Consider the following 26,271-nt stretch of genomic DNA (forward strand, 5'->3'; position numbering starts at 1 on the left):
GCACGTTCTCAGCTGGACTACCCGTCCACTTTACGGCTCAGGTCCAACAGGCTTTGAGTCTGAGTTTGTACGGCCCTGCACAGCCCAGCCACCTGGGTCTGCAGCCTCGGCTGATGTCGAACTGCTGCCCAGATTTTAGGTATCCTCCGAGCCCAAACAGAAGAGATACCGCTACCAAATAGCCAAATATGTAGATGTCTTCAACGTCCTCGATCTCCAGAGCTGAGAGGCACACAGGTCTCCATGAACTCCAAAAATCGATGACATATCCAACTGGGTCTGTTCCACTCGGACACTCAGGCTCCCCTTTCCCCGATCTCATAGTGGAGAAAATTCGATCAATGGTGTTTAGGGCCCAGTTTGCCAGATCCATGTTGCTCTCAATCTTATTCTTATTCGGACAGTGTGTAAGAGACGCTCTCACAGCAAGCAGCAAGCAGGAGAGATAGGGAGGGCAGGGAGAGAGAAAGAATGCGACCGTCTCCGTCAAAGAGCAGGAGGGAAGAAGAAATAGCTTCTTAACAATGACAAGTGTTCAAAGTGTTCAACGATATCTACACAAATACAGACTGCGGAAGAAACACAGTGCTGATTCTACTGGACCTTAGCACAGCATTTGACACTGTTGACCATGATATATTACTAAAGCAACTGGAGAACTGGGTCGGACTCTCAGACACAGTACTTAACTGGTTCAAATCCTACCTAAAGAACAGGAACTTCTTTGTGTCAATAGGCAATTTCTTTTCAGAGCGGACAGGACTCACTTGTGGAGTACCCCAAGGTTCAATCCTGGGACCCCTTCTATTTAATAACTACATGCTCCCACTAGCTCAGATTATAACAATAAGATTAGTTATCATAACTATGCAGATGACACACAGCTCTATATCACGTTATCACCAGGTGACTCAGAAACTATCCAAGCACTGAACAGATGCTTAGAACAAATCAATGTGTGGATGTGCCAAAACGTTCTTCAGCTGAACAAAAACAAAATTGTTATCTTTGGACTTAAAGCGGAACGATCAAGAGTCAGCACGCAGCTTCAGCTACTACAATTAGAAACCTGTGAACAGGCCCGAAATCTTGGTGTAGTAATGGACTCAGACCTGACCCTTCAGAGACACATAAAAACAGTTACAAAGTCAGCTTTATACCACCTGAAGCACATTTCTAATGTCTCAACAAGATCTAGAGGAACTCATCCATGCATTTATCTTTAGCCGCATTGATTATTGCAACTCAGGTCTGCCAAAAAAATCAATCAGACAGCTGCAGCTAATCCAAAATGCTGCTGCTCATGTTCTCACCAAGACTAGAAAAATAGAGCACATCACCCCGGTTTTAAAGTCCTTACACTGGCTACCTGTAGTTCAGAGAATAGACTTTAAAATACTTCTATTAGTTTACAAATCGCTGAACGGTTTAGCACCACAATATATTAAAGACTTACTATCGTCATATCAACCTTCCAGAACACTCAGGTCTTCTGGTTCCAGTCTACTTTGTATCCCCGGAACCAGAACCAAACATGGAGAAGCAGCTTTCAGTTGTTATGCACCTTTAATCTGGAACAAACTCCCAGAAAACTGCAAAACAGCCAAAACACTAAATTCCTTTAAATCAAGACTGAAAACCCACCTGTTTGGAGCTGCCTTTGATTAGTAGTCCACAAACAAATCCGGGTGAAAGCTGCTCTAAATAAAATATCTTATTACAAATTGACCATCTCCCTATGATTATCATGTGTATCTGCTCGATGGTTTAATGATTTTGTGTGATGATTTTGATGTTTTCATGATTTATTGTAATTGATTGATTGATTGTAAAGCACTTTGAACTGCCTTGCCGCTGAAATGTGCTATACAAATATATTTTTACTTACTTACTTTACTTACTTACTAAACGTTTGGATAAAGGTTTAGGTCAAGGGCTCCAAATTAGGGTAAAATAGTTTTGCAAAAGGTAATAAGATGTCTGCTGAAGGGTTTTCTATTCATGAAATGGGGCTGTAATGTTATCCTGACTTCTACATTTATTTTATATTTTCATTAATTGCGCGACGATATTGCCATCGGTGATGGGTGTTATTAATCCCTCAGTCTGATGTTTCGTTTTTGTTAAGGTTGTCACAATTTTATTAGTGTTGTTACTGACTGTAGTACCTTATACTGGCGTATGTGCCAGTAGTAATATAGAAAAACTAGAGTAACAAAGTATTAGTAACACACCACATATAGAACATGTTGGGTAGCGCTAACAGTCATTTTATCAACAGCAGCTGCTCAGAGTACAGTAGAGTGTTAGGTCTTTGTGACAGAGACAGCAAGTCTTGGCATTACCTGAGGGTTCAGACACATTTATCTTATCTTGATCCTACTTTGTTGTACCTGACACATCAGCTATTGTGCTGCACACATTACACCACAGTGGTTTCAACTGATTATTGTGCAAACATGTTATTTCTCATGTATGGCAACTCTCTGAGTAATAACTGAACAAGCCTGTGTAAGATGTTTGAAGTCATCTGAATTGATGAGTTCTCACAGTTCTTCAGGGGAACTTTCTTTTTACCCTTTTATTCTCAGTTTGCTGCACATCTAGTTAAGATTAATTTTCCATGTGTTTGTATCAACAAGTTGAAACACACTGGACTCCTGACTGTCCCTTCCCCCCAGATCTGAGGCTTTGCCTTTAACATAAGGGACAAATGAAAAGGCTGTAAATTTTAAATACTGTAAATTCTGAGCTCATATTGAAGTTAAAAAAAAAAACTGAACAAACATCATATTGCATTTAGACATCTAATTATTAACTGCTAATTATTAAATGATCCTATGTAGAGGCACATTACTCCGACTAAATAAATGTGTTTAATGTCTGGGCCTCTCTCATCCTGTGTACAAAAAAAAATAACACAGCAACTCACTTGGTGATTTTAAAACCAGTATTAGCAGTTATTTATAAGTGAAATATCTTTACATTCTTCTATATGCATTTGGCATGCTATACAGTGCTGTGCAAAAGTCTTGAGCCACCACTCGGTTCTTTATATTTTCCTTCCAACCAGAGAGACTTTCCTGCAATTTTTTTAAGTGCTCTGGTGCGAATTGCGCCCTTAAAAAAAATTGAGAAACTGAGCAAGTGGAGGACAAAAGAAGAAGTGCCAGGTCTGATAAAACTATCTATAACAGATGAAGATCTGGAAGCTCACAAAAAGCTTAATCAGAAATGATCTCAGTGGAAGGGCGGCAGTCAAGAAAATTCTGAGGTATGCCAACTTAGAAGAAGTGGACATAAAATCAGTGGCAACAGGTCTTATGGAGTGATGAATTCAAATGTGAAATTTTCGTTTCAAATTGTTAATGTACAGAGTACATGTACATATTTTACAGTCATCTGTAAAACATGATGGAGGCTCTGTCATGGTTTGGGGTTGCATTTTAGTCAGTGGTGTTGGGGATCTTGTCAAAATTAGTTGAAATAAGAATGCAGAAAGGTACCATCAGTTTTTGTTTCATCATGTATGTTCCTGTTTAAATAAATTGCTCCACCTACTTCCCATTTTCCGAGCAAAATGCAACAAATTTGGGAGAAGGAGACTTTTGCACAATAATGTATATTGTGGTTGCCATCATGTTATACACATTTCGACCTCCAAAACTGTTTTCATTGAAGTGTTTGTTGCTTTAGAAATGGCCCCAAAATTAAATTGACTGTGATGGTTCTACATTTAACAGTGGCAGAGCTGGTTTACCTTGAACAAATTGGTGCTTCCTTCAGACTTCATTATTTGCACAACATTCTCTAGCATGTCATCACAAGAATGAAGTGATTCAACTGACTGGACACGCCCACTAAATCCTGTTAATAAGAAGAGAAATCGTGGGGGCAACTTTGACAGAACAGTTATTCTAAGGGACTTCTTCATCTCACTGACAAAGGTAAGAGAGATTTTTTTCAGAGGATTTCAGTTAGAAATTATGTCACTGAAAAAATTACATTTAGCACAGTCTGTTAAAATTCCTTTTGTTATTGTCCTCTTCATTATGACACCACAATTTTAAAGGTTTAATCATCCAAATCAGTGCTGAAAGTGACTTTAATTCTTTTCCCACCAGGATTTGATCACATTCAAGAGGGAAAATGGTGGCGTATGAAGTGACTGTATTCACTGACAATCGTTTTAATTCCACCACTTTAAACAATGTCTTCATTAAGCTGGTGGGCACAGGTGGGGAGAGCGATCGAAAGTGGCTCATGAGCTTGAAAGGGGCTTCATCCTTCGTCAGAGGAGCAGTAAGTCATCTCCATGATCAAATGTTTCTCAGGTTCCCTATATGACATTATTCACACATGAAATCCTGTTTGGGGAAAATAAAGGGATCACTAACTGCGACTCACAGCAACAAAATATGGACTTCTATATTCAAGTTAAACTCTATCACTATAAAAATGGCCACAGCAAGCACTTCACTTCATTAAACACAGTGAATTCTAGGATCAATTGTATGCTGGTGTGTTATGGTTCAGTACAAACTATTACATCATTTCTTTAGGTATCAAGTTTTACTGTGTCCTGCTCCACTTCCCTTGGAAAACTTGTGCTGATAGAACTAGACAAACAGCCTCTCCCGCTGTTCCCGGATGATGCTTGGTTCTGTGCCAAGGTGGAGGTGAAATCCCCTGAGGGAGACACCTACAACTTTCCCATCTATCGCTGGATCACTGACAGCAAGGTGTACCGCTTCAAAGATGGAAAAGGTTTGGGGAAATGCGCTCGTCTTAAATCATGTTCAGTGTTTACAGGCTACAATAGATGTAAAACAAAGTCTCTAATGAGGCCAAAGCAATTTTCAAATGTACCATATTGATTAGCAATTTTAAACTTTGTTTTAATTTAGCTCTGAGAGTCTTTGAAGACAACCATCATCTTGGCAGGGAGAGCCGACAGCAGGAGCTTAAGCAGCGAAAGGAAGACTATTGGTGAGAGCTCAGAGCTTTTACACACTTGAGCCCCTGAAACTGGCACATAAATATCCTCCAGCTATGACTGAATATCTTAATATTCATTACGTTTAAGGATAAATTAAACATTGCAATATATTGCGTCCTGGGATTAATTAAAGTTTATTAAACTATTAAATAGAGTTTAAACATTTTATTTATTGTATAATCAAATTAACCTCATCACTCTGCTGTTTCATTGTTTTCTCAGTTGGGATGTGTATGTAGAGGGAATGCCCCACTCTATAAAGGCAGAGAACCCACTTTCACTGCCAAGTGAGGTCCGCTTCTCCTTCACCAAAACCACAGAGTTTCTCTACACTGCTTCCACGGGGTGATGTTCTAATATTCTACATATTTCTTTCTTCACCGATCAAAACTACATTAAACATCATAAAGATCAAATGACAAATGTGTTCTTCTTTTTCAGACTGACTGAGCTAAAACTGAAGGGACTGGATAACTGTAAGAAGAAGTGGGATAATATTGACAGCATCCGTCGGGTGTTTTGCTGCAAAAAGACTGCCATATCAGGTACTGTACTCACATTGTAGCATAATGGAGTGCTTATGCTTTATGCATAACACCATGTATTTATCTGCTACTCTAAATGTATTCCTATAACAAGCTGTTAGAATAATGACTTGTACAGTATGTTATGTTTTCTGTGAAATATATATTTCTGTGTATGTACTGTATGTCTTTATTTATTTTAAAAACATTATCTTAAAAAAATGTGAAGACCCATTTTATGTTATGGCAGGTGCTGCAATGAACATGTATCAGTACATTTACTGGAAGATCTTACAATTTTCTTATTCATTTGACATAAGACTTGGACTGTCTCAGACACCAAACTTCTGACACAAATTCATAAATTGAGCAGATTTTTGTAGCCTACAGTTTAAAAAAAATTATGAATTTAAATGAATTACATTTTTTTTTTTGCAGAATATGTTCAAGACCATTGGAGAGAGGATGATTTCTTTGGCTACCAGTTTCTAAATGGTGCCAACCCCATGTTGATCCAGCGTTGTACAGCCCTGCCCAGTAACTTCCCTGTCACTGATGACATGGTGTTCCCCCACGGTCGGTGTAGCCTGGCAGATGAAATGAAGGTGACTGTCTCACAAAAGTAGAGAAACCTTTCTTGAGTCAAGTACTTGATCTTTGTAATATTTGATCAAATAATTGCACTTACACATTCACTGAGCACGGGTCATATCCAGACTGTTGCAATATTCTGAACTTTCATCAGAAAGGAAACATATTCCTGTGTGACTACAAGCGTTTGGATGGACTGAAAACAAACACCATCAATGGGAAGAAGCAGTACTTGATGGCGCCTCTCGTCCTGCTCCACAAAGCTTCTGATGATAAACTAATGCCGATTGCTATTCAGGTAATTTAGACACTAAGCTTTAAGTTAGAAAATTGATTAAAGTGGCTATAAGTAATTACAGTACCGATAATCCCCCTTGTTATTGTGTTAAGCAGTTGGTAGCAGCTATCATAGCTGGTTCTGTAACTGGACATCAGCTATGGGGTTTTTTTTCCCACTCTACCTCAGCCTTAGCCTTATGGAAAAGTTCATTCTATAACCATGTCCACTTTGCTGAAAGTAGAGTCTGACAAGTACATGAATCAAGTCAGTTTCAATTATGAACCCCCAAATCACAATCAGACTTTACAGTACAGTCTGTACAAGTCTGGAAGAAGAGACGAACAGATGCAGCATATTTACTGAGTAAACACAGATACCATCAGTGAAAACATGCTAATAAGAAGCAATATGTAAAGCTGTTCTGAAGAACTGCCCTCCATTAGAAAGGATTCAGTGGAAACTGCCCATAAGGTAACATCAGAGTATCAAACTGAAAAGATAAACTTGGCAAACAAACAAGAGTAACAGAAAATTCATCAGTACTGACCAGTACCTGCATGGATTTTCTGCACCAAATGACCCATTTCGCCCTTTCCTTCTACAGCTGAAGCAGACTCCATCAGATGACAATCCAATCTTCCTTCCTACTGATTCTGAGTACGACTGGTTGATCGCAAAGATTTTTGTGAGAAGTGCCGAATTCAGCGAGCATCAACTCAATGTTCACCTGCTGCGCACACACTTGCTGGCTGAAGTTTTTGCAGTGTCACTGCTGCGCAACGTGCCCATGGTTCATCCTCTGTACAAGGTAACTGAAGTTTGCTGAAACACAGTATTTCTGACTTTCTTATCAATTTGTCCACAAAGGACAGGTGATTGTTCAGCAGTGTGCCTCAGCAAAAAAAGCAAAACACATAAATACCACATCAGAATTTAAAGCTCAAGATAAGTACTATGTAAAATAGTGTACAGAAAATCTAATGAATTATTGTGTTGCTTTCCCTCAGCTTCTCAAACCTCACACACGCTACACTCTGCAGATCAACTACTTAGCTCGAAATCTTCTCATTTCTAAGACTGGATCTTTCACTCAGGTATGAAGAGACCAGCACTACACCTTTACCTAAAGAATGCTTTCTTTCTCCTTGTCATGTACATTTGTCTTTAACTGTGAGCTGCCTGTTCTCTAGTTTGCAGCATCTGGTGGAGAGGGCATGATTACAGCCCTGAAGAGGTCATTGTCCTCAATAACCTACAGCTCCCTCTGTATACCAGAAGACATTGCTGAACGTGGCCTGGAGACTGTGCCAAACTTCTACTACAGAGATGATGGGCTAAAGGTTTGGGATATCATCCACAGGTACCAAACAAACTGCTTCTTTTCAGTTTTATAATCCTAACTGTTATGATGTCAATGATGTTGCAGTTCAAAGTATTGAAATAATACAAAATCCATTACTTACAAAACAGCCCTCAGTAATGGGAAACATCACCGCCACTAACTCCCAACTCAAATAATAATCAGTAAACCATAACTCCATCCAGTTTTTATCCTCATAAAAAAATAAATCAGCTTAATAATCAAAAGAAATATGTTTTTTAACCTTTATTCAACCTGGAAGTGAAACTCTTGAGATTAAGAGGCCCTTGTGTAAGAGACATATTCCCAGCTCACTAGGTCATAGTGCTGTTTATTGTTTTAGTTTTTTATTTTAGTTATTTTATTTTCAAATTTTGTTGTCAGTTTTCAGTGCGGTTTTGCTCTTAATTGTTATTAGTGAAAATTTTTATTAGTGAAAAACTAGCTTTGAGTTTTGAGTTTTCTTAAATTGAATATTTTGTGAAATCAATTGTATTGATTCTTGATTCTTGATTTCTTGAATATTTTGTGAAATCAATTGAAAAACAGTAATGTAGCACATTTGAGTCTCAATAAACAAATGCACCAAAGCCCCCTCACACTAATTTCATTGATCAAACTTGACCAAATAAACACTAAAACTAAAGAAAATTATCATGTTTTTTCCTGTCATTTTTAGCTCATCCAGCTGAAGGACTGATGAGCTTACACTGTACATGAGTCAGTGCAATTGAATACGCACAATGATCACCTAATGGGTCTTCACCCAAAGGTCATATATGTCATTTTATAGACACACTCACAAGAATCACTAGTCCTAAGAGTATTGGTCTGGGTTGTAAAGTGTCATTTAAATAAATGAAGACATTAGGTAACAACTTCTTCAGCTAGGTTAGGGTGGGTCAAGAAATACCACCATGGTGTTGTTGATATAAGATTCTCAGGGCTGATAAATTTTGCATGCACAAAATGATGAAGGAAGAACTTCATGAAATACCAAATATAGTAATGTGATAGCTTGAAATATCCATTTGCCCCAAATGTTGTGTACCACTTGTATCCTGTTAGATGATACTTTGCCATGCTCTTCTGCAAACAACCATCTAATTAGGATCTGTTATATTAGATATAACTAATTGATATATTCATCCACCTATTTTCTTCTGCTTGTCTTGGGGGGTGCTGGAGCCTATCCCAGCTCGTCATAGGGCGAGAGGCAGGGTACACCCATCCCTGGACAGGTCACTAGTCTATCACAGGGCTAATACACAGAGACAGACAACCATTCACACTCACATTCACATATATGGCTAGTTAAAATTGGAAGTTAACTTATCCCATGCATGTCTTTGGACTGTGGGAAGAAGCCGGGGTACCCAGAGAGAACCCACGCAGACAAACGGAAAACATGGAAGCTCCCCACAGAAAGGGCCCAGCTGGCCTGTGGATTCCTGCTGTGAGGCAGCAGTGCTAACCCACCACGCCACCGCACTGCCTTTGATGAATACATATAATGTATTTAAAATTTATGGAGTACACCGTTTTTAAGCTCTTTACACAGTGTGTGTCTCAAATGAGTTAATGTTAAATGATATCTGAGAAAGCAAATACTCCAGTAATTCATTATGACCAAATCAAAACATCAACACATTTTGGGGAAGCTTTTACATCTGAAGGATTTTAATTAAGTTATTTTTCAGCTGGCTGGCTGATCTGTTTCATCCTCATTAATATCGCTTCAAATCTCTAACGTAACACCTGAAGAAATCCCTAACCCCTCACTTGCGTTACACCCCTTCTTCTGGTCTTTGCCAACATTTTCTTTGCATCAGATTCTTCAATTGGTCTGACTCTCGATTTCTTAACATTTACTGGCCAAGAAGTAAAACCTATGAGGCCTCAAATCTTTTTCAAGAGTATCCTGATACAAGAAATGCAAAAAAAAAAAAAAAAAGTAATCTCCTTTCCTTTGACAGTTTATGTTGAAACTTCCCTTGTGTGCCTTTGTATACCAATCGCTGTCGCCACAGGAAGTTTTAAAATCTAACGCACTGGGTCCCTTAGAAACTCAGATGAAAGATTATCGAGTACAGCCTGCCTTGACTTTATTAAACAATCGTCAGTTATTTACTGAATCTGTATTGATGTCATGTTAAAACGCAGTCAAAACCAAAAGTGGTGGATGAGCTTTGTAGTGCTGCTCTTAAAAGAGGAGCAAGTCTAATACTTAGAGAAACCTACCTTCACTAAGTTAAATTAGATACAGTATGTGTGGGGAGTTATCATGACTGAGGGGTTAATACACTGAATCAGGGCAAGGAACCGATCTAATCCTGCCTAGTTTACCATCATTCTTCACCTGTAGCTAAAGGAAAAAGAAAAGTAAGTAGTCGTTTGTATACTACTCTATAATGAAAGCATGTTTTACTCCATTTCTCAAAGGTTTGTGGAGGGAATTCTCAGCTACTACTACAAGGCCGACAGTGAGGTTGAGCGGGACTCTGAACTTCAGAAGTGGATTTTGGAAATTTTTGAACATGGGTTCCTTTCTCAAGCAGGCACAGGTGGGCTTTAAAGCATATCTGTCTTTATGATGATAATGGTGATTTATCCACTCTATATGCAGTCATGGAAAACAGAAAGTACACCTTCTTTCATTTCTAAGGTTTAAGGTATAAGGATATGATTAAAATAATAGTAACTATGATGATAATGGTTGTTAACAGGTAAATGAGTTAAATACAACCTGACATGAATGACAGCACATGACACATTACACAATATCATTTTTTCATTGAACAAAAATTAAGCCAAAATGCAGAAGCAGTGTGAAAAACTAAGTACATATTGACTGTATCATTGTAAGCGGGCATAATGGGGTGGCTGTGGCTCAGGAGGAGCAGGTCACCTACTAATCGGAAGGTTGGCCGTTCGATTCCTGGCTGCTCCAGGCTACATGCCACTTAGCTTAGATACACATGGAAGTATCCTTGGGCAAGATACTGAACCCCAAGTTGCTCTCCGACACAAGCATTGTATGAATTTGTGTGAATATTAGACAGGAAGCACTTAGCTTAGATACACATGGAAGTGCTTGTATGAATGGGTGAATGCAAATGTGTTGTCTAAGCGCTTTGAGTGCTCAGTCAGAGTAGAAAAGCACTATAAAAGGCCTGGGTAGCTGGTAGCCTCCTGGGGCTGGGGTCCTGGGGCGACCTTCTGGTGATGTCTGTGTGCCTGTCCTGGTTGATGGTGGTGGGGGCTTGGATGGTGCTGCCTTCGGTCCTGGGGTGTGGGCGGGGTGCTTGGGGGGGTGGTGCCGGCCCTCGGTCGGTTGGCTGGTCTTCCCTGTATGGCTTGGGGGCTGGGGTCTGGGGCCCCGGCACTGGGGCCGCGCCGGCTCCCGGTGGGCCCCCCCTGGCGCGGGGGGGGCCGCTGCTGTCCCGGCCGCGCCGCCGGGGGGGGTGGGTTGGCCTGACGTCGGGATGTCCGGTCTACGCTTTTGGGGCCCTGGGGTGCCTGCATTGCAGGGGGGTGGGGTGGGGGATGGGGCCGCGGTGGGGTGGTTGGGGGGGACTGGGCACTGCATTTCCATGCCCAGGCCAGTATGTCCTGTCGCCTGTTTGTGTCTATTGTTGAGTGAATGGGCATCTAGGAGGAGCGGGCCGCCCTCTGCGGTGGGGGCGAGGGCGCCAACCTCGGGTGCTGCAGTGCTCCGGGATGCTGTCACCGCGGCCCCGGGCTCACCTCCCCCTGCCCTGTGCTGGGGTGTGGGAGGTCGGGGTGCCTATTGAGCCAGCGGCTAGCTGGCTCTCTTCTTCCAGGATTTTTCCTGGTCATATGCCCCCCCCCCCCCTCCCCCTCCCCATACACAAACACACACACACACACACACAGAATACACATCACTCACAGATGTAGGATGGAGAGGCCACGTGGAGAGCTGCACCACCACTTGCCTCTCCGTTTTAATTGCACTTTAGTCATTATAACTCACAACACATACACACTTACACCCTGATACACATAGGACCTTTGGGGCAGGCATGTTACTCAGAGGTTGATGAGATGGGCCGCTGAGGTGGCCCCACTCGGATCCTCGTCACTGTCTGTCTCCAAATTTTATTTGCACTTTAGACATGGAGGGTTTTGGGGGGGCAGTGTGGGCAAGCGCTGACGACCAACAGTTGGCGCTTGTGGCATAACTGTCCCCTCAATTTTAACTGCACCCTATACACCTCATTCACTCACAAACATTAACACATAGACCTACAAGTTGGGGAGGAGGAGGGGTGGATGGGTCATCTTACACCCCGATTTCTTGCGTCTCGCCCGGGGTAGGGGTCGGGTGGTTCCTTGGGGACCGGGCTGGTGGCGTCCTGGGGTCGCTGTTGGCCCTGGGGTGGTTTCCACTTGCCCCGCCTTCAGAGGGTGGGTAGCTATGGATGAATGTGTGTCTTTGTGTATTTGTCACCGTCTCCGTGAGTATGGGTGGGTGAGTGAATGTGTATGTATGGCATATCTGTGTGTGGGTAAGTATGTATGGGCATGTATGAGTATCTGTGTATAAATGTGTACACGGGTGTCTGGGTGTGTTTGTATGTATGGCTGGACCTGGGTCTGGGCCTTGTGCCTTGCCTCCTGGCCGCTCCTTGCTGGTTGCCTCCCCCCCCCTACCCCCCTGGGATGGGGGTGCCTCGGGGTTCCTGGGTGGGGCTGGGTGTTCTGGCGTGGGTACTGGCCTGCCCCCCTTGGTGGTGCGGTGCGGGGCTGCGTTGGCTTCTTCGGCGTGGGGGGGGGCTCTGTGGAGGGTCGGGCGGGTCCTTGGGTGCCGTGGGCCCGGGAGCCCTGCCGCCGGCCAGTGCAGGGGGCTGGCCGCTGGGGGGGGGCTGGCTTCTCATCGCCTTGGGTTCCCTGGAGCCCTCGCTCCTCGACTGGGGGGGCTCCGTCTGAGACCACCCTCTCCCGTCTGCTGGGGTAGGTGTGCGGTTGTCTTTGGACTGAGTGGCCGGGGGTCTTCCTGGCCCTTGGTGGGCTGCTGGTGGCCTGGGGTTCTGGGGGCTTTCCGTACCTGCCTCTGGCTTCTGATGGGTGGAGCTGCAGCGCTTTGCCCTCATTGGTAAGTACGTTCCATGACACAGACACAAACATGACACAGACACAAACGCCCACTCAATCACAACTCAACAAAATTGTTGGTGTGCGTAACATGCTTTGTTAGTTTTGTTTTTCACACACAAATTTATTTTTGCAAGTATTGATAGTATTTTTTTATATGTTAAAGTGATGAAGTATCTGATTAATAGACTTGTGCTCTTTCCCCTTTTTTTTTTTTTTGCTCCCTTTCTCTCTCCCTTTTTCTTCTCTTTATTTTCCTCTTCTTCAGCCTGTCAGCTCTGGCTGTTACATAGTATGTGGAAAAATAACTCAGATAAATAAAATAAAGGGTTAAAACAACAACAAGAAGAGCCTATTGAGAACCTATAGAGCTCATCTTGAAATAGCAAATATGTTTGGCACAACAACGCATTCAGATCACAGTTCTGCTTGCAAGATCTACCAGACATGACAGGCTAAAAAAAAAAAAAAAAAAAAAAAAAAAAGAAAAGCACTATATAAGCACTAGTCCATTTACCATAAGTCTGACTTTCATTTGGTCACCTGTATGTAATGATGTTACTCCTTTTCAATTAACAGGAATTCCTCAGAGATTTACCAGTGTGACTGAGCTGGTCAAGTTTGTCACTATGGTGATCTTCATTTGCTCAGCCCAGCACGCAGCTGTGAACTGTGGACAGGTGAGTCCTTGATGAGGTTTTTGTAGCTTATTTTCAACCTGAGCTGGAGAAACACATGATGCTGAACAGCTCTGTAATGCTGTATTCCAATGTCCTTATATTTAACAGGTATAATGATATCTATGATCATAGTCCCATATGTGAACATGTAAAACAGTTGCTAATTAGCAGTGAATACTAAGTATAGCTGATTCTGGAGGGAATCGCATTTGTTTTGCAAGCATTCATTTTCAAACTTGGCATAAATACGGTGTTATTTTGAGGAACACCAACGTTATTGCCATTCATCTGGGAGTAGGGTGTGTGTGTGTGTGTGTGGGTGAATGAAAATTTTGAAACTCGTGGTCATGCAAAGGGAAAGTGAGGGGTAAATAATTTTAAAATAGCAAGACAGCAACAATAATACTAAAAATCAAAGAAGGAATTGAAACCCTGATCACTGAGCTTATGAATCAGTTATGCTTTGTTTGTTTATTAAATGCAGTATGACTATGGTGGCTGGATGCCCAACACTCCCATCTCCCTGCAACTTCCACCACCGACCAAAAAGGGGACAACAAGTGAGGCCACGATGCTGTCAACCTTCCCTGATGTCAATGTAACAGTTCAGGGCATGGCTGTCGTGTGGCTACTCAGCAAGCAGTCCAGTGACTTTGTAAGAAGAAAATATTTCATTAAGAATGTTTGCATTGAAGTTTTGTGAAGACATTATGATCTTTAAAAAAAGCTACAATTGTGTATGATAATGTCGATAAATAAGTTGATAAATTGATCAATTTGATAAATAAATGTGTGTTAGTTGAAGGAAAAACTAAGGTATGATTGTTCTTGTCAGGTCCCTCTTGGCCAGTACCCGGAGGACCATTTCACTGAAAAGATTCCCCGCAAGATAATAAAGGATTTTCAGAGGGAGCTTCACGAGTTAAGTGTAGCCATCAAAGCCAGAAACAAGAGCTTGAAGGTGCCATACACATACATGGATCCATCAGAGGTAGAAAATAGTGTGGCAATTTGAGTATTAAGAGGACAGACTTCCTCAGCTGTGGGCAAAATTCAACTTCCTCTTCAAAAGAGAGCAGGGAAAGAACTTGCTGTTTCTGATCATTGTAAACTGATCTGTGAATTTTAAGCAAAAGTTTTTGGCTTTTCTGTATTATCTGCCATCACTGGACTATTGTTTTATGCTTAATTATGTCTCAACACAATAATCAATTCAAGATATTTCTTCCCCGTAACTGTATTTTAGCTGTTTGCCTTGCATTGATGGACTGAGTTAGAGACTGATTTCTTTGTGAGTCTGTTCTGAGCCAGTTAAAATTAAACATTGCTAAACATTATTGTACATTTTTGCTAAAGAAAAAAAAAATCATAGCTTATATTTTCATTATTTTAATGTTTTAATCAAAACTGATTTGAATATCTTCATTTAACAGATTTAACAAAAAAATAAACACATCTGCGATTACGCTTAGGATTGTCTCAGATACTTGTTTTAACATCTTTTTTTTTTTTTTTTTTTTGTTTTAACATCTTAATAAAGCTTCAATAAGGAATAAAAATACTGTGTTACTCCCATGTAGTGCCTCTCTAGCACATGTGGCTATAGTGAGAGGTGGCTAACCTGAGTTCTTTTAAATCTTCTAAGAACCTGAGGTTTCTCTAATGAACTTAACAAAATTTCCCTTTGGTGTACCACAACATGCATCAACCAATCCACGTAGAATATTAAGAATAGTGAATAAATAAACTGGTTTAGAGGCAAAAAAAAAAAGAAAAAAAATGGAACATTTACATATAAAATAGATTTCAGGTGTTCACTTGTATGTTTCACTCAAGCTCATAAATGCATTAAGAATAACAAATGTCAACTCAAACGATATCCTATGGGCCCAGATAATTAAACCTGTAGCCAGCAATGAAATAAATTAAAATGATAGCCAGTTTAAACTGTTGCAGTCCACTCAAACTCACAAACGCCACCGTATTCAGGTTTCTAAAAGAGCCCTTGCCTTCTCTTTTTCAAACTATTCTCTGTAAACCTTAGAGATGGTTGTATGGGAAAATCCCAGTAGATCTACAGTACTGAAATACTTAGACCACCATGTCTAGCACCAGCAACTGTGTTCAGAGTTACTCAAATCACCTTTCTTCCCCATTCTGATGATTGGTTTGAACTTCAGCAGGTGTGTGTGTGTTAGTGGCATAAATAGACCACATCTGAGTTCTGTACAATGTACAGTATGCAACATAATGATAACTGATATGAATCATGGATATGTAATCATGCCTGCTAAGTATTTTATAGGAACAAAGTTGCATCAGTGAATATATTTTTGTCTGCATTTAAAAATAAAATTTGCACTAAAATCATGTGGCAGACATCGGTGTGATTTACTGTATGTGATTTGGAAGAAGACTTTCTTTCAGCTGCTCCTTTTAGGGGGTCTCAATACCAGATCATCTGCCTCCATCTCACCTACCCCTGGCATCCTCTTCTGTCATGGCAACTGTCCTTTTTTCAAAATAAGACACTAAACTTGTTCCATCCACTTGTGCATTATGCATTATGCCAAAATCTGATCCTGAAGCACCACTTTGTGTGGAAGGAAATTGTGTTCATTCTAACAAAAGAGCATTTGCAATTTGTAACTGTACTTGAGTTTCACCAGCCTGTGGATCTGCTCACACAGACTGTCTCACTTTCTGTCTGTTCGGAGGATGTAGCATTTTGCCCTGCCTTATCTCCTCTGGAAAGCTGGTGCTGTTTGAGGTTGACAAAAAAAACAAAAAAAATTCTTCCTCTGTTACCTTAAGATTTATGGTTTCCCTGTAAGGGTAAATTGAAGTCCCTGCAGGGAGACATCTAGAACTTTTGCGTGTAGCAACGTGATAGACTTGTTCAGAGGACAAACAGAGAAACAGGTTTGTGTGCCTGCACTTGACTATTACAGCGTATTGTACTGTTTATTTAGCAAAGTTTTTTTGAGGGGGGCAGCAAACATAAAAGAACAGAAAAACTAATGTCAGATGGCGATTGTCGTCTTGGCGAGTAAACCTGGGATGAAGAGCTGAAGTTGAGAAGAGATGAGTGCTGTATGTTGCACCAGAAGGTAACACTGGCTTTAATTCTTGTTGCTGGTTCTTTTAAAACCAAAGTTGTTAGGAATGTTCTCAACAACTTTGAGAAAATAGAGCAAACTGGGCTCTGAAGAGGCGATGGGACACTGGTAGAAACATCTTGCAGTTTTTTATAAATCAAGCCATTGGCCTATAGCTGTGTTATCATGAGGTAGAGCAGAGAGACAGATGTTCACCAACAGCTTGGTTCCGTATGGGTTCCCAGCTGCAATACATCAACCAACACACCAGAAGGAAATTCTTTTACTTTAGTCTAGACTTTCCTTTTAGATCATTTTCATTTTCATGCTTCACCATTTCACTGGTTACAGTGTCAGTTTACAGGATAGCGGCCATTTATTGACAAGACACTGAATCTTTCAGAGGTGTTGTAGTTGCCTTTCGTGGCCAATAAGGAGCCACATTACCTTTGATGTTTACATTTAGCTTCCTCTAGCAGGAGTATTAACTACAGTAACGTGCACTGTGCAGTTTATTATTTAAAACTGCACTATTATGTTAATTTTTCTTGGTCACACAACACACAATTTGGTTTCAGAAAAATAAGAGAATATGTGATGGAAAAAAAATCTTACAGTTACTAATGATGCAGAGTTGTCAGTTAGTTTCATTTTTGCAGCTAGTATCAGAAATTCCAAGAGATCACAGAGGTGAAATGAGCTAAGTTCAACGCACTGCACTAAGGAACTGCTTTAGCTTTGCAGAAAAAGAAAAAGGTTTGGACAGTGAAGCACAAACAACATGCGGAGTAATTTCCTAAGACAGGGCGTGTACTCAGTTACAGAGGTGGACAGCTGCAGACATCATGGAGAAACAGTCATAGTGTCTCCACTGACAAGTCGATGTGGTCATAAAAACATTGGTTGGCACACACACGTCCTTGCTCACCATATTATGGTGAAACTGATTGTACCACTAACAGACATAACCTCCACATCCGCTCTTGGACCGATAGTAGGAGGAAGTTGTGAACTTTTTTCTCTTTTTTTTTCTTTTTGAAGAAATTACCAGGTCTTGAATGAAAGGGGCATGTTGAAAGTGGAAAAAAGATACACCCCAGGAGAAGAAGGGGGACTCACTGTGGCTGGAAACTGGCTGGGAACTGTCTCACAGTCAACTGCCAGCCGGCTGGGGGCAGCAGTTGTATGTGTTACATGCAAGCGTTAAATTTTCCTTTAAATGCCACTGCACAGTCCTTACCTTCAACAATAACCTCACTTCTTCCTCTCCTGTCCTCTCATCTCTTACATTTTTCTCCGTCTGACACTGTTTGACGAACTGCACAAAAACAGTTTGTGTGTTTGCTGTTAAAAATGTAGCATTTGAAAGTGTCTGCTGCGTAAAAAACGTTACTCCCTTTATGCTCGCTCTTCTTCTATTGCCTTAGCTAGATGCTGAAGTACCCACAACTTATGGACACCTGCACCAAAATGCCCCAAATTTCTCTGGCCCACTTCAACCCCTGAGTGCTATGAAAGATGCATAAATTATATGGTTTTTTTGTCTTTTTCATCTGTGCATGTACGATAAGCACTGATGATGGATACACCAGTAGGATTGCTTTTATGTGTTGTTGCTCCTGCCATCAACGTTCAAATTGGTTTGGTGTCAGGAAGGCACAAAATGTAATAGTTTAGGTCCTACAGCTTTTGAAACATCAGCTGTCTCCCTTTTTTTTGAGATGAGCAGCATTCTGGTAAAAGGGGCCAGCTGATCAGATAAAAAATATGCCAATAAAACTGCAAAGTGAAACAGAGACATTTCTCATAAATCAGATTCAATTAATACAACTTTGCAAGTAAATTGCATTAAAACATCAATTTCATAAACATATCCATCAAAAAAAACAAAACAAATACAATCACTTCTTCCTCAGCCTCATCCTCTCCTCCATATACTTCTCTGTTCCTTTCTTTTTGACATTTGTCTTTAACAAACAGTTTAACATGACTTTACTTAAGCATCTATCTCACCTGTCACTTCCACATTTCCCTCCCTGTCTTTTCTGAATGAGTGAGCGCTCACGTGTACAACTTTGTTTGTGTGTGCATGTTTGTGTTTTGCACATATTCATACTAACATGCATGCACATGCAAATGTAGTTGAGCACACATAAATGCACATCATATACAAAGACACTTAGAAGGGAAAATGTTGAAAAGCTTTATAACACATGCTATAGAATATCAAAACCTTGTCATTTTCAATAAGAGGAAGCATCAGAATATGTGCTAAAACTCCACTTAGAGGGTGAAACATTTTATCTGACACATTGAGATAAATTGGGCCAGTAACTAAAAAAGTAAATAAATAAATAAAAATGCTTTTTTCATTTAAAAAATGGCTTGTTTTGGCAAAATATCAGTCTGGCACAGTCCATCTTAACAAGTATTATGAATCATTACATCTACATGTTCATTTGTTTGTCATTGATTCATCAACCTTATTAGTGACAGGTAAGATTTGATAAGTCAGGCCACTCGTGAGGCAGTCTCAAAATGTTGTATTGCCCCACCTCCCTCAGCAATCTTAGATCAGTGAAATCAAATGCTAAATGTTGACAGTTTGAAATCATTTGGAGCCACTGGCTGTTAACCTTTAAAGAGATACTCAAACTTTAAATGGTCTATTTTACCTGATGGCCCAGTTTACCTACGTTCAGCCTACAGTAACAAAGTATTTGTCCTTCGCCACTTCCCACCTCTTGCTGCTGCTGCTGCTGTTGCACTTTTGGCATCACAAGCCAGTGAGTTCAAGATATTACCAGAACTGGACAACTAGCACATTTTAGCTTTAACTGTCCCTTTAAGCATGAACTCATTCAACCAGCTGAGCTTTAAATGAAACATCAACATTCTCTCGATTAAATTTCATGTTGTATCTCTTCATTCATGATTTTGTAATGTTATGTAAGCACTCGTAGATTTAATATTTCCACACAAGAAGCCTAACACTATCTACGAAGATCTTTCACCTTCATTCAGTCAGGTTTTCTTTTCTTGTGTGCGCTATCGCTTTATGTGGGAGCATGTGAGAAAAGAGAGAAGCAATGCCTCACACACACACACACACACACACACACACACACACACACACACACACACACACACACACACACACACACACACACACACATACACACGCTATGTGTGTTTGTGTTGGCTATTTCTACTTCCCTCTGGATCTCTGTGTGTCTTGGTGGTTTATCTCAATAAAAGAATTGTTTGTTTGCCCTTTTGGCCCCCAAATAAGCAGCCCAGAAGTGAAATGAAGATCCTTAGATATCTCATAACGGGGTCAGTGATCAGAAAGATTAATTGATCTAATATCGAAATCGCAGACATTATTTGAGCAAACAAAAATTTGAATAAATTGCAGTTTGCTGTTGGGTGGTGGGAGTATGTGAGTTATTGAGCCTGAAGGAGATTATCCATGATAGCTGTTCCTCTAAAGGTCATCAAACTATTTTCTGTTGTCCACCAGATTTAGCACACAATCGGAGCTTCGACTCTGTACTTGTGAAAAGGTCAAGGTGGCTTCAGTTACTGCTGCTAGTGCATCTACCAATTATTAAAATTTTTTGTATTTATGTGATGATGATAATAATGTAATGGAATATTAAAATGCAGGGAGTGAAGGTGGAAACATTTTCCACTGCTGCTTATTGTGATTACAGTTTTCTATGGCCACTTACCATAGAATACCGAGTGCTTATAACAAAGTAAATTGATCCACTTTACTTCATTGTGAGAACTAACTGTCATGTGTAGTGAAGTGTGAGGAATGAGGACCCAAGAGCAGACACACAGGTGGCAGGCAGGGGTGAACTTAATGCGAGCCTTTATTAGGCTGAAAACTGACATAACTATCTATCCATCCATCCATCCATCCATCCGTCCATCCATCCATCCATCCATCCATTCTCTTCAGCTTATCCTGTTCAGGGTCGCAGGGGATGGGGTAGGGGAGGGTGTCCACCCCAGCTGTCATAGTGGAACAAAATACAAAAGGGAACAGAAGCTAGAACTATTCGTAACTAACTGGAAATACGTGCTAAATACTGGGAGCTGAGGAGACAAGGAAACTGACAGACACGAAGGGGAGGAAAACCTGATGCTCTGACAGGGACAAAGGGAGAGTGAGGCAATAAATACACAGAGGGATAACAGGGAAGTGGAACAGCTGGGAGAACAGGTGAACAGAATGACATAAACGGAACAACAGGGGAAGCAAAGCGGGACACACGGCACACAGGACACGAGACTGGCAAATAAACAGGAGTGAGAAGGCAGGGAAAGAACCCAAAGTTGACACCACACATGAGACAGAACACACAGAGACTTTACACAAAGGGAGGGACACTGACGGGAAAACACAGGGAGAACCAAAGTCTGAAACCACTAAAAACTAACTAAGAATACATAAGGGAAACTTGTGAAACAATGTAACAAAATTAAGCAGTAACCACGAAGGCAAAAAAACTAAATAAAAAAGTCCATTAACTAAGATATGATGCCATTTTTTGGCTGTATTATAAAAATGAGAATATATCTTTTCAGTGCCTGTGGGGATTTGAGTATTAAATCAAAGCACATGTCCTTCTGCCTTCCTCTTAGCCGCCTGCTGATTAACTAGTTGCTCCATCAAAGAAAGAACACTTTTTCCCCTTTTCATCTAAAATTAATTTTGTCATGTGGCATGCAAGTTATTGTAATCTCAGCTGCATCATTTTAACATCTTATTTCTCAAAAAAAAAACCAACAACACACAACAAAAAAAAAACAACAACTGCTGCATCAGATTAATCAAATGCCAATCCTTTAATTTTTGCATTGAATCTTGAAAGATTTTAATCTGGTGAATAAATATTAAAACATTTACATTATTCCTGTTTTACAAAAATAATTCCCAAGTTAAATAGTACGCCAAGCAAAGTGGCTAGCAAGAAAGTAAACAAACTGATTCCAGACAGATGTTTGTGACCTGCAACAGTAATTGGATCTTGTTATGAAAGTGTTGTGAGCTTATGCTTTGATCATTTTATCCAACATAGTCTGAAATTCTGGGACATCATTATATTAAAGGTGCCATACTGAGTTTTTACCCTACGCAAACACAGTTTTGTTTGTTCCTCAGCAAAACACATTGTGTGAAAGAATCATAATAAATGCATTTCAAACTTCATTACTGTTGTATTTCTTCTTCTTCTTCTTCCTTCAGCAGCTCCCTTAGGGGTGGCCTCAGCAGGTCCATCTCATCCTGTCCCTGGCATCCTCTTCTGTCACACCAGCTCTCTGCATGCCCTTCTTCACTACACCCGTGAACCTTCTCTGTAGTCTTTCTCTTTTCCTCCTGCCTGGCAGCTCCATCTTTGACATCCTACATCCAATTTATTCACTAGCTCTCCTCTGCACATTTCTAAACCACTCAACCTGAGCTGTCCCTCTGATATACTCATTTCTAATCCTGACCATCCTGGTCATTCCTAATGAAAATCTCAGCATCCTCAACTCTGCCACCTCCAGCTTGGCCTCCTGTCTTTTTGTCACTAACATCTTATAAACCTTCACTGTCACTCTTGCTGCTATCCTGTCACAAATCACCCCCGACACTCATGTCCACCCACTCCACCCTACCTGCACTCTCTTCTTCACCGCTGTCGTGTGCTGTTTGTTACTTTGGATGGCTGACCCCAGGTATTTAAACTCATCCATCTTCACTACCTGTGCTCCTTGCAGCTTCACTGTTACAACTGTCTCCCTCTCATTCACACATATGTATTCTGTCTTGCTCCTACTGACTTGCATTCCTCTTCTTTGCAGTGCATTCCTCCATCATTGCAAACAAGAAGGGGCTCAGAGCAGCATCTCTGTTGTAATCCCACCCCCACCTTCAATGATCTGTCACTCTTACCACAGTTTAACTATCACAATAAATGCATTTCAAACTTCCTTAAGTACTTACTATTGTATTCTAACTTTATGAAATGTGAATTTTAACTGTACATCAAATTGTCACATTCCTTTTTCTTTTTTTTTTTTTCACTGGAGCATCAATATTTTCATTTTAATGGTATAACCTGCTGTTGATAGACCTGTAGCCAGTACTCTGTGCCTGTATACATTACAATGCCAACAACATGGAGGTCATGGCCTCTATATAAAAGAGAGCCACTTTGATGTTGCCTGTTGGCTTAAATCTTTTAAAGCCTGGATTATAAATGTCAGTATCTCGGTCTTTTGAAGCCTAAAGTGATATTTGTAGAGAGAGAATGGAATGCTAAGCTTGTTTAGCAATCCATAGACTATATGGGAGGATCATAAAGATGTATAAACTTACTGATTAGTGGTGAGTAACACACCAATGAAATACAAAAATATCACTTACCACAACTGGAGCCCAGACTTTTTAGACAGGCTGTTAGCACAGTTCTGCACAGCGAGTCCGATTATTTGTCAGAGAACTCCATTAAAAACACTCTCAACGGCACACACAACACAAACACAATCGAAGGGTCAAGTTCAGTGACTCAAATTAGAGAAGCTGAAACATAGCAGAATGCAGCAATTACTGCGGGTAGTTGGTGTTCGGCACTTACCTCTTAGTCAAAGTGTCCACATCTGATGATTTTGCAGAACTTTAATATCCTTAAAATGCATGTGTTTAAAAAAAAAAAACACCCTCGACACCCTGAAATGTGCCATTAGGTTGTAAATTAGCTGCAGAGACCAAACTTTTTTTTTTTTTTTTTTTAAAGGCTGTAAAGTTGTGCATTTTAACACTGAATCTTTGGAGATTGACTCACTTTTGGAAACAGCTACAAGTAGCCCTTTTTGAAACTGCCATTTTTCAGCCTCAGAGGTAACTGTTTAATGGTTTTATGTTTATTAAAATATCCATCTCTTTTCTTCTTCTTAACAAATTCAGGGTCCCTTTTCAAACTATTAAGGTTGTTTTTAAGGATTGTGTTGATAAGTGGACTGGAAATAGAAATGAATCGGCTCATACTATGTGGTGCCTTAGAGCAGGTCATCTATTAATCGGAAGGTTGGCGGTTTGATCCTCGGCTACCCCAGTCTGCATGCCAAAGTATCCCTGGACAAGATACTGAACCCTGAGTTGCTTTCTAATGCATTCACTGGAGTGTGAATGTGTGTGAATATTAGATAGAAAGCACCTAGGCATAGAAAATTGTTAGTAAAGCAATCTTGGGTTTCTTTGAAACATATCAGTCTAGTTTTTTTTTTATTTTTTTTTTTTATTTACATACTGGTTTGGATAATTCTGAATTTGGTGGTTGCAACTATGCATACAGAAAACCTTTACAATGCCCTTCATCATCACAGCATACAATATGCAACTATGTGCTTGGCAAGTTACAAACAGAGCTTTATACCATACGAAGACACACATTTTGCGCACTTTAAACAACAGCCTTGCACCACACAAGGGTTTCATCTGTGTACATATTCTTTCATTAAAAGTTGAAATATCAACCAGCTGAAATCCAATCAATATTCATGTATGAATTTACATAACATATAAACCACACAACAAATGGGATTGTATAGAGTATGTACACACAACTACATTTACAATAATACAATTTGTGAAAACCTAAAAAGGTGTTGGCGTCATTGTCTTTATAACAAACTGCACTTAATATAACAAAGCACAAAGTGTATAAGAGAAGGTAACTTTTGATTTGACTCGAAAATCATACAATGATTCTGTTTTACACGTTTCAAGTATCTGAAGAACATGATCGTAGAGTTTAACCAACCTTACTCAGTGATAAAAGGATAGAAAAGATGCTAAATATCCAAACTGGTCTTTGAAGTGCTGTGGCAACAAAAAGAAATACCGTGACATTTCAGACAAAGCTGTGCTATAGAACAGTAGCCAGTAATAAAAAAAAAAACAACTCACATTTGACCAGCAATATCAGGGGATACTGTGGGTCTACATCAGATTTAAAGAAATCTGCATTAGAACCGATCCGATTTTGACAAATACAATTTGTATTTTATGTATATTTTTATCTCTAACCAAAAGAAATGCATACCACTTCTTTTTTTTTTTTTTGCTGATCAAAACAGTCACAAAATGCACCCCTGGCCACGTTTCACCATTAAGCAACTAAAAAAAGCAATAGCTTATGGTTAAAGGATCAAAGCAATGCAAAAGCGGGCTCCCTAAATAAAGGAACAATCCTCTCCAGGAAGAAATGAAGTGAATGCGGGCCTCTCAACGCTGTGGCTGGAAGGCTGCCAGTGCCGTCTTAAGTGGAGGACATTTCCGTGGTGAGTAGGTACATGCACATCTTAGAGTAACAAGGTGATGGAGTGAGATGGAAGCTGAGAGGACTGGGGTGTGCTGCTGGGATCCACCCACGAGAACAGATTCGGTCCTTTTATTAACGGACAGTTGAGTAGTGAAACCCACTGTTCTGCAGACGCACAATTTTTGGGATTTGGGGATTTGATCAATGAGTGCCCAGGCAGAGAGGAGGGGAGGAGGGGAGGGGTGGGGGGTGTCACAACAGAGTCAGTTCTCTTTGAGATGAGTTTCCCTCTTGTTTTCTTTCTGCCTTGCTCTGTTCTGTCAGTCAAAGTCTCCTCAGATTGTGCTCCTCTGTGCAGGAGCCTTTCCTCAAGGTTATGTCGTCCACAGCCATCTCTCCGCTCCTGCCTCGCCCACGCTCCCCCTTCAGGATCACCTGATGAACAGGCACAAAATGCACACTGAGGTACTCCCATATAGGAACAGCCATCACATGCTGCTTTATGATGAAGCGGTCAGAGTGGGTGTCAAAATTTTTTTACAAATTTACTCATTGGAAATGCAGCTGCCTTGATTTTCTTTTTATAAACAAGAATACAAACATTTCATCACTGCTGAAGCTGAAATAATAACGTAAAATCTTTATATTTTCACTGTACGAGAAAATTATTTATCAGTATTGTTATACTTACACTTTCCAGGCCTGTGCCCCATAATGTGATCTGGGTGTGTCTCCAGCCATTTCCACCCGTTCGACCCCACACCGCTGGACTGTACTGCTTTCCTTTCTTCACAAACACTTGAAGCATTCCTACATGGTGACCTGCCAGCTTGTGCCGGAACGACAAGCACAGGTTGCCGTCATTCCAGGGAGGGGTGAGCGGGAGGACCAGCCGTGCTCCTCGTCCGGTCCTCTTGTTTCCTACATCGGGTATCGTTAGGTACCGTCCACCTGTGGAGGCAAGTAATGGACATTACAGTCAATCAGTGACAAGAGAGTAGTCTAAATTTTCAGTCCAAAAAAAAGCCCCAAACTGAGCTGTGTTAATAAGATTAGACTGAATGAACTTTCTCTGAAAAGGCTGCATTTAAAACTACTTAATAAAGGTAATAAATGTTTCTGGCTTTGCAGCTTTTTCTTTAAATGTCATGTTGTTTGTTATCAATATCACCATCAGTCTGTACACAGTGAGAATCTTTATATGAGCAAGCCTCAAGGATTTGGTTTGAATTGACTTAAACACAGATGAGTGACAGTTCTGAAAGAAAATGTGTTGAAGCAGACCAGAAGAACTAAA

The 26,271-nt window shown here is 40.6% G+C and overlaps 2 protein-coding genes across 2 annotated transcripts in view; one reads left to right on the forward strand and one right to left on the reverse strand.

Moving 5' to 3' along the window:
• Positions 1-3,887: 3,887 nt before the first annotated feature.
• Positions 3,888-15,020, forward strand: LOC115781631 (arachidonate 12-lipoxygenase, 12R-type-like). The gene is made up of 15 exons (XM_030731399.1): positions 3,888-3,947; positions 4,125-4,302; positions 4,563-4,767; positions 4,908-4,989; positions 5,222-5,344; positions 5,441-5,544; positions 5,962-6,128; positions 6,269-6,412; positions 6,999-7,202; positions 7,402-7,488; positions 7,585-7,754; positions 10,197-10,318; positions 13,452-13,552; positions 14,037-14,207; positions 14,388-15,020. The coding sequence occupies exons 2-15, from the start codon at positions 4,150-4,152 to the stop codon at positions 14,565-14,567; spliced, it is 2,013 nt and encodes a 670-aa protein (XP_030587259.1). The 5' UTR covers positions 3,888-3,947; positions 4,125-4,149; the 3' UTR covers positions 14,568-15,020.
• An 8,944-nt stretch (positions 15,021-23,964) lies between these two features.
• The window catches only part of npnta (nephronectin a), a 56,364-nt gene continuing 54,057 nt past the window's right edge, over positions 23,965-26,271 (reverse strand). The window contains 2 exon segments of the mRNA XM_030744168.1: positions 23,965-25,409; positions 25,666-25,925. Coding sequence (XP_030600028.1) covers positions 25,299-25,409; positions 25,666-25,925 — 371 coding nt within the window. The 3' untranslated portion in view covers positions 23,965-25,298.

Source organism: Archocentrus centrarchus, chromosome 1, assembly GCF_007364275.1.
Source record: "Archocentrus centrarchus isolate MPI-CPG fArcCen1 chromosome 1, fArcCen1, whole genome shotgun sequence".
Lineage (NCBI taxonomy): Eukaryota > Metazoa > Chordata > Actinopteri > Cichliformes > Cichlidae > Archocentrus > Archocentrus centrarchus.

Coding starts and splice junctions, on each gene's coding strand:
- LOC115781631 (XM_030731399.1), top strand. CDS start 4,150: ATGGTGGCGTATGAAGTGACTGTATTCACTGACAATCGTTTTAATTCC. Junction 5,345..5,440: donor CTCTACACTGCTTCCACGGG/GTGATGTTCTAA, acceptor CTTCTTTTTCAG/ACTGACTGAGCTAAAACTGA. Junction 7,489..7,584: donor AGACTGGATCTTTCACTCAG/GTATGAAGAGAC, acceptor CCTGTTCTCTAG/TTTGCAGCATCTGGTGGAGA.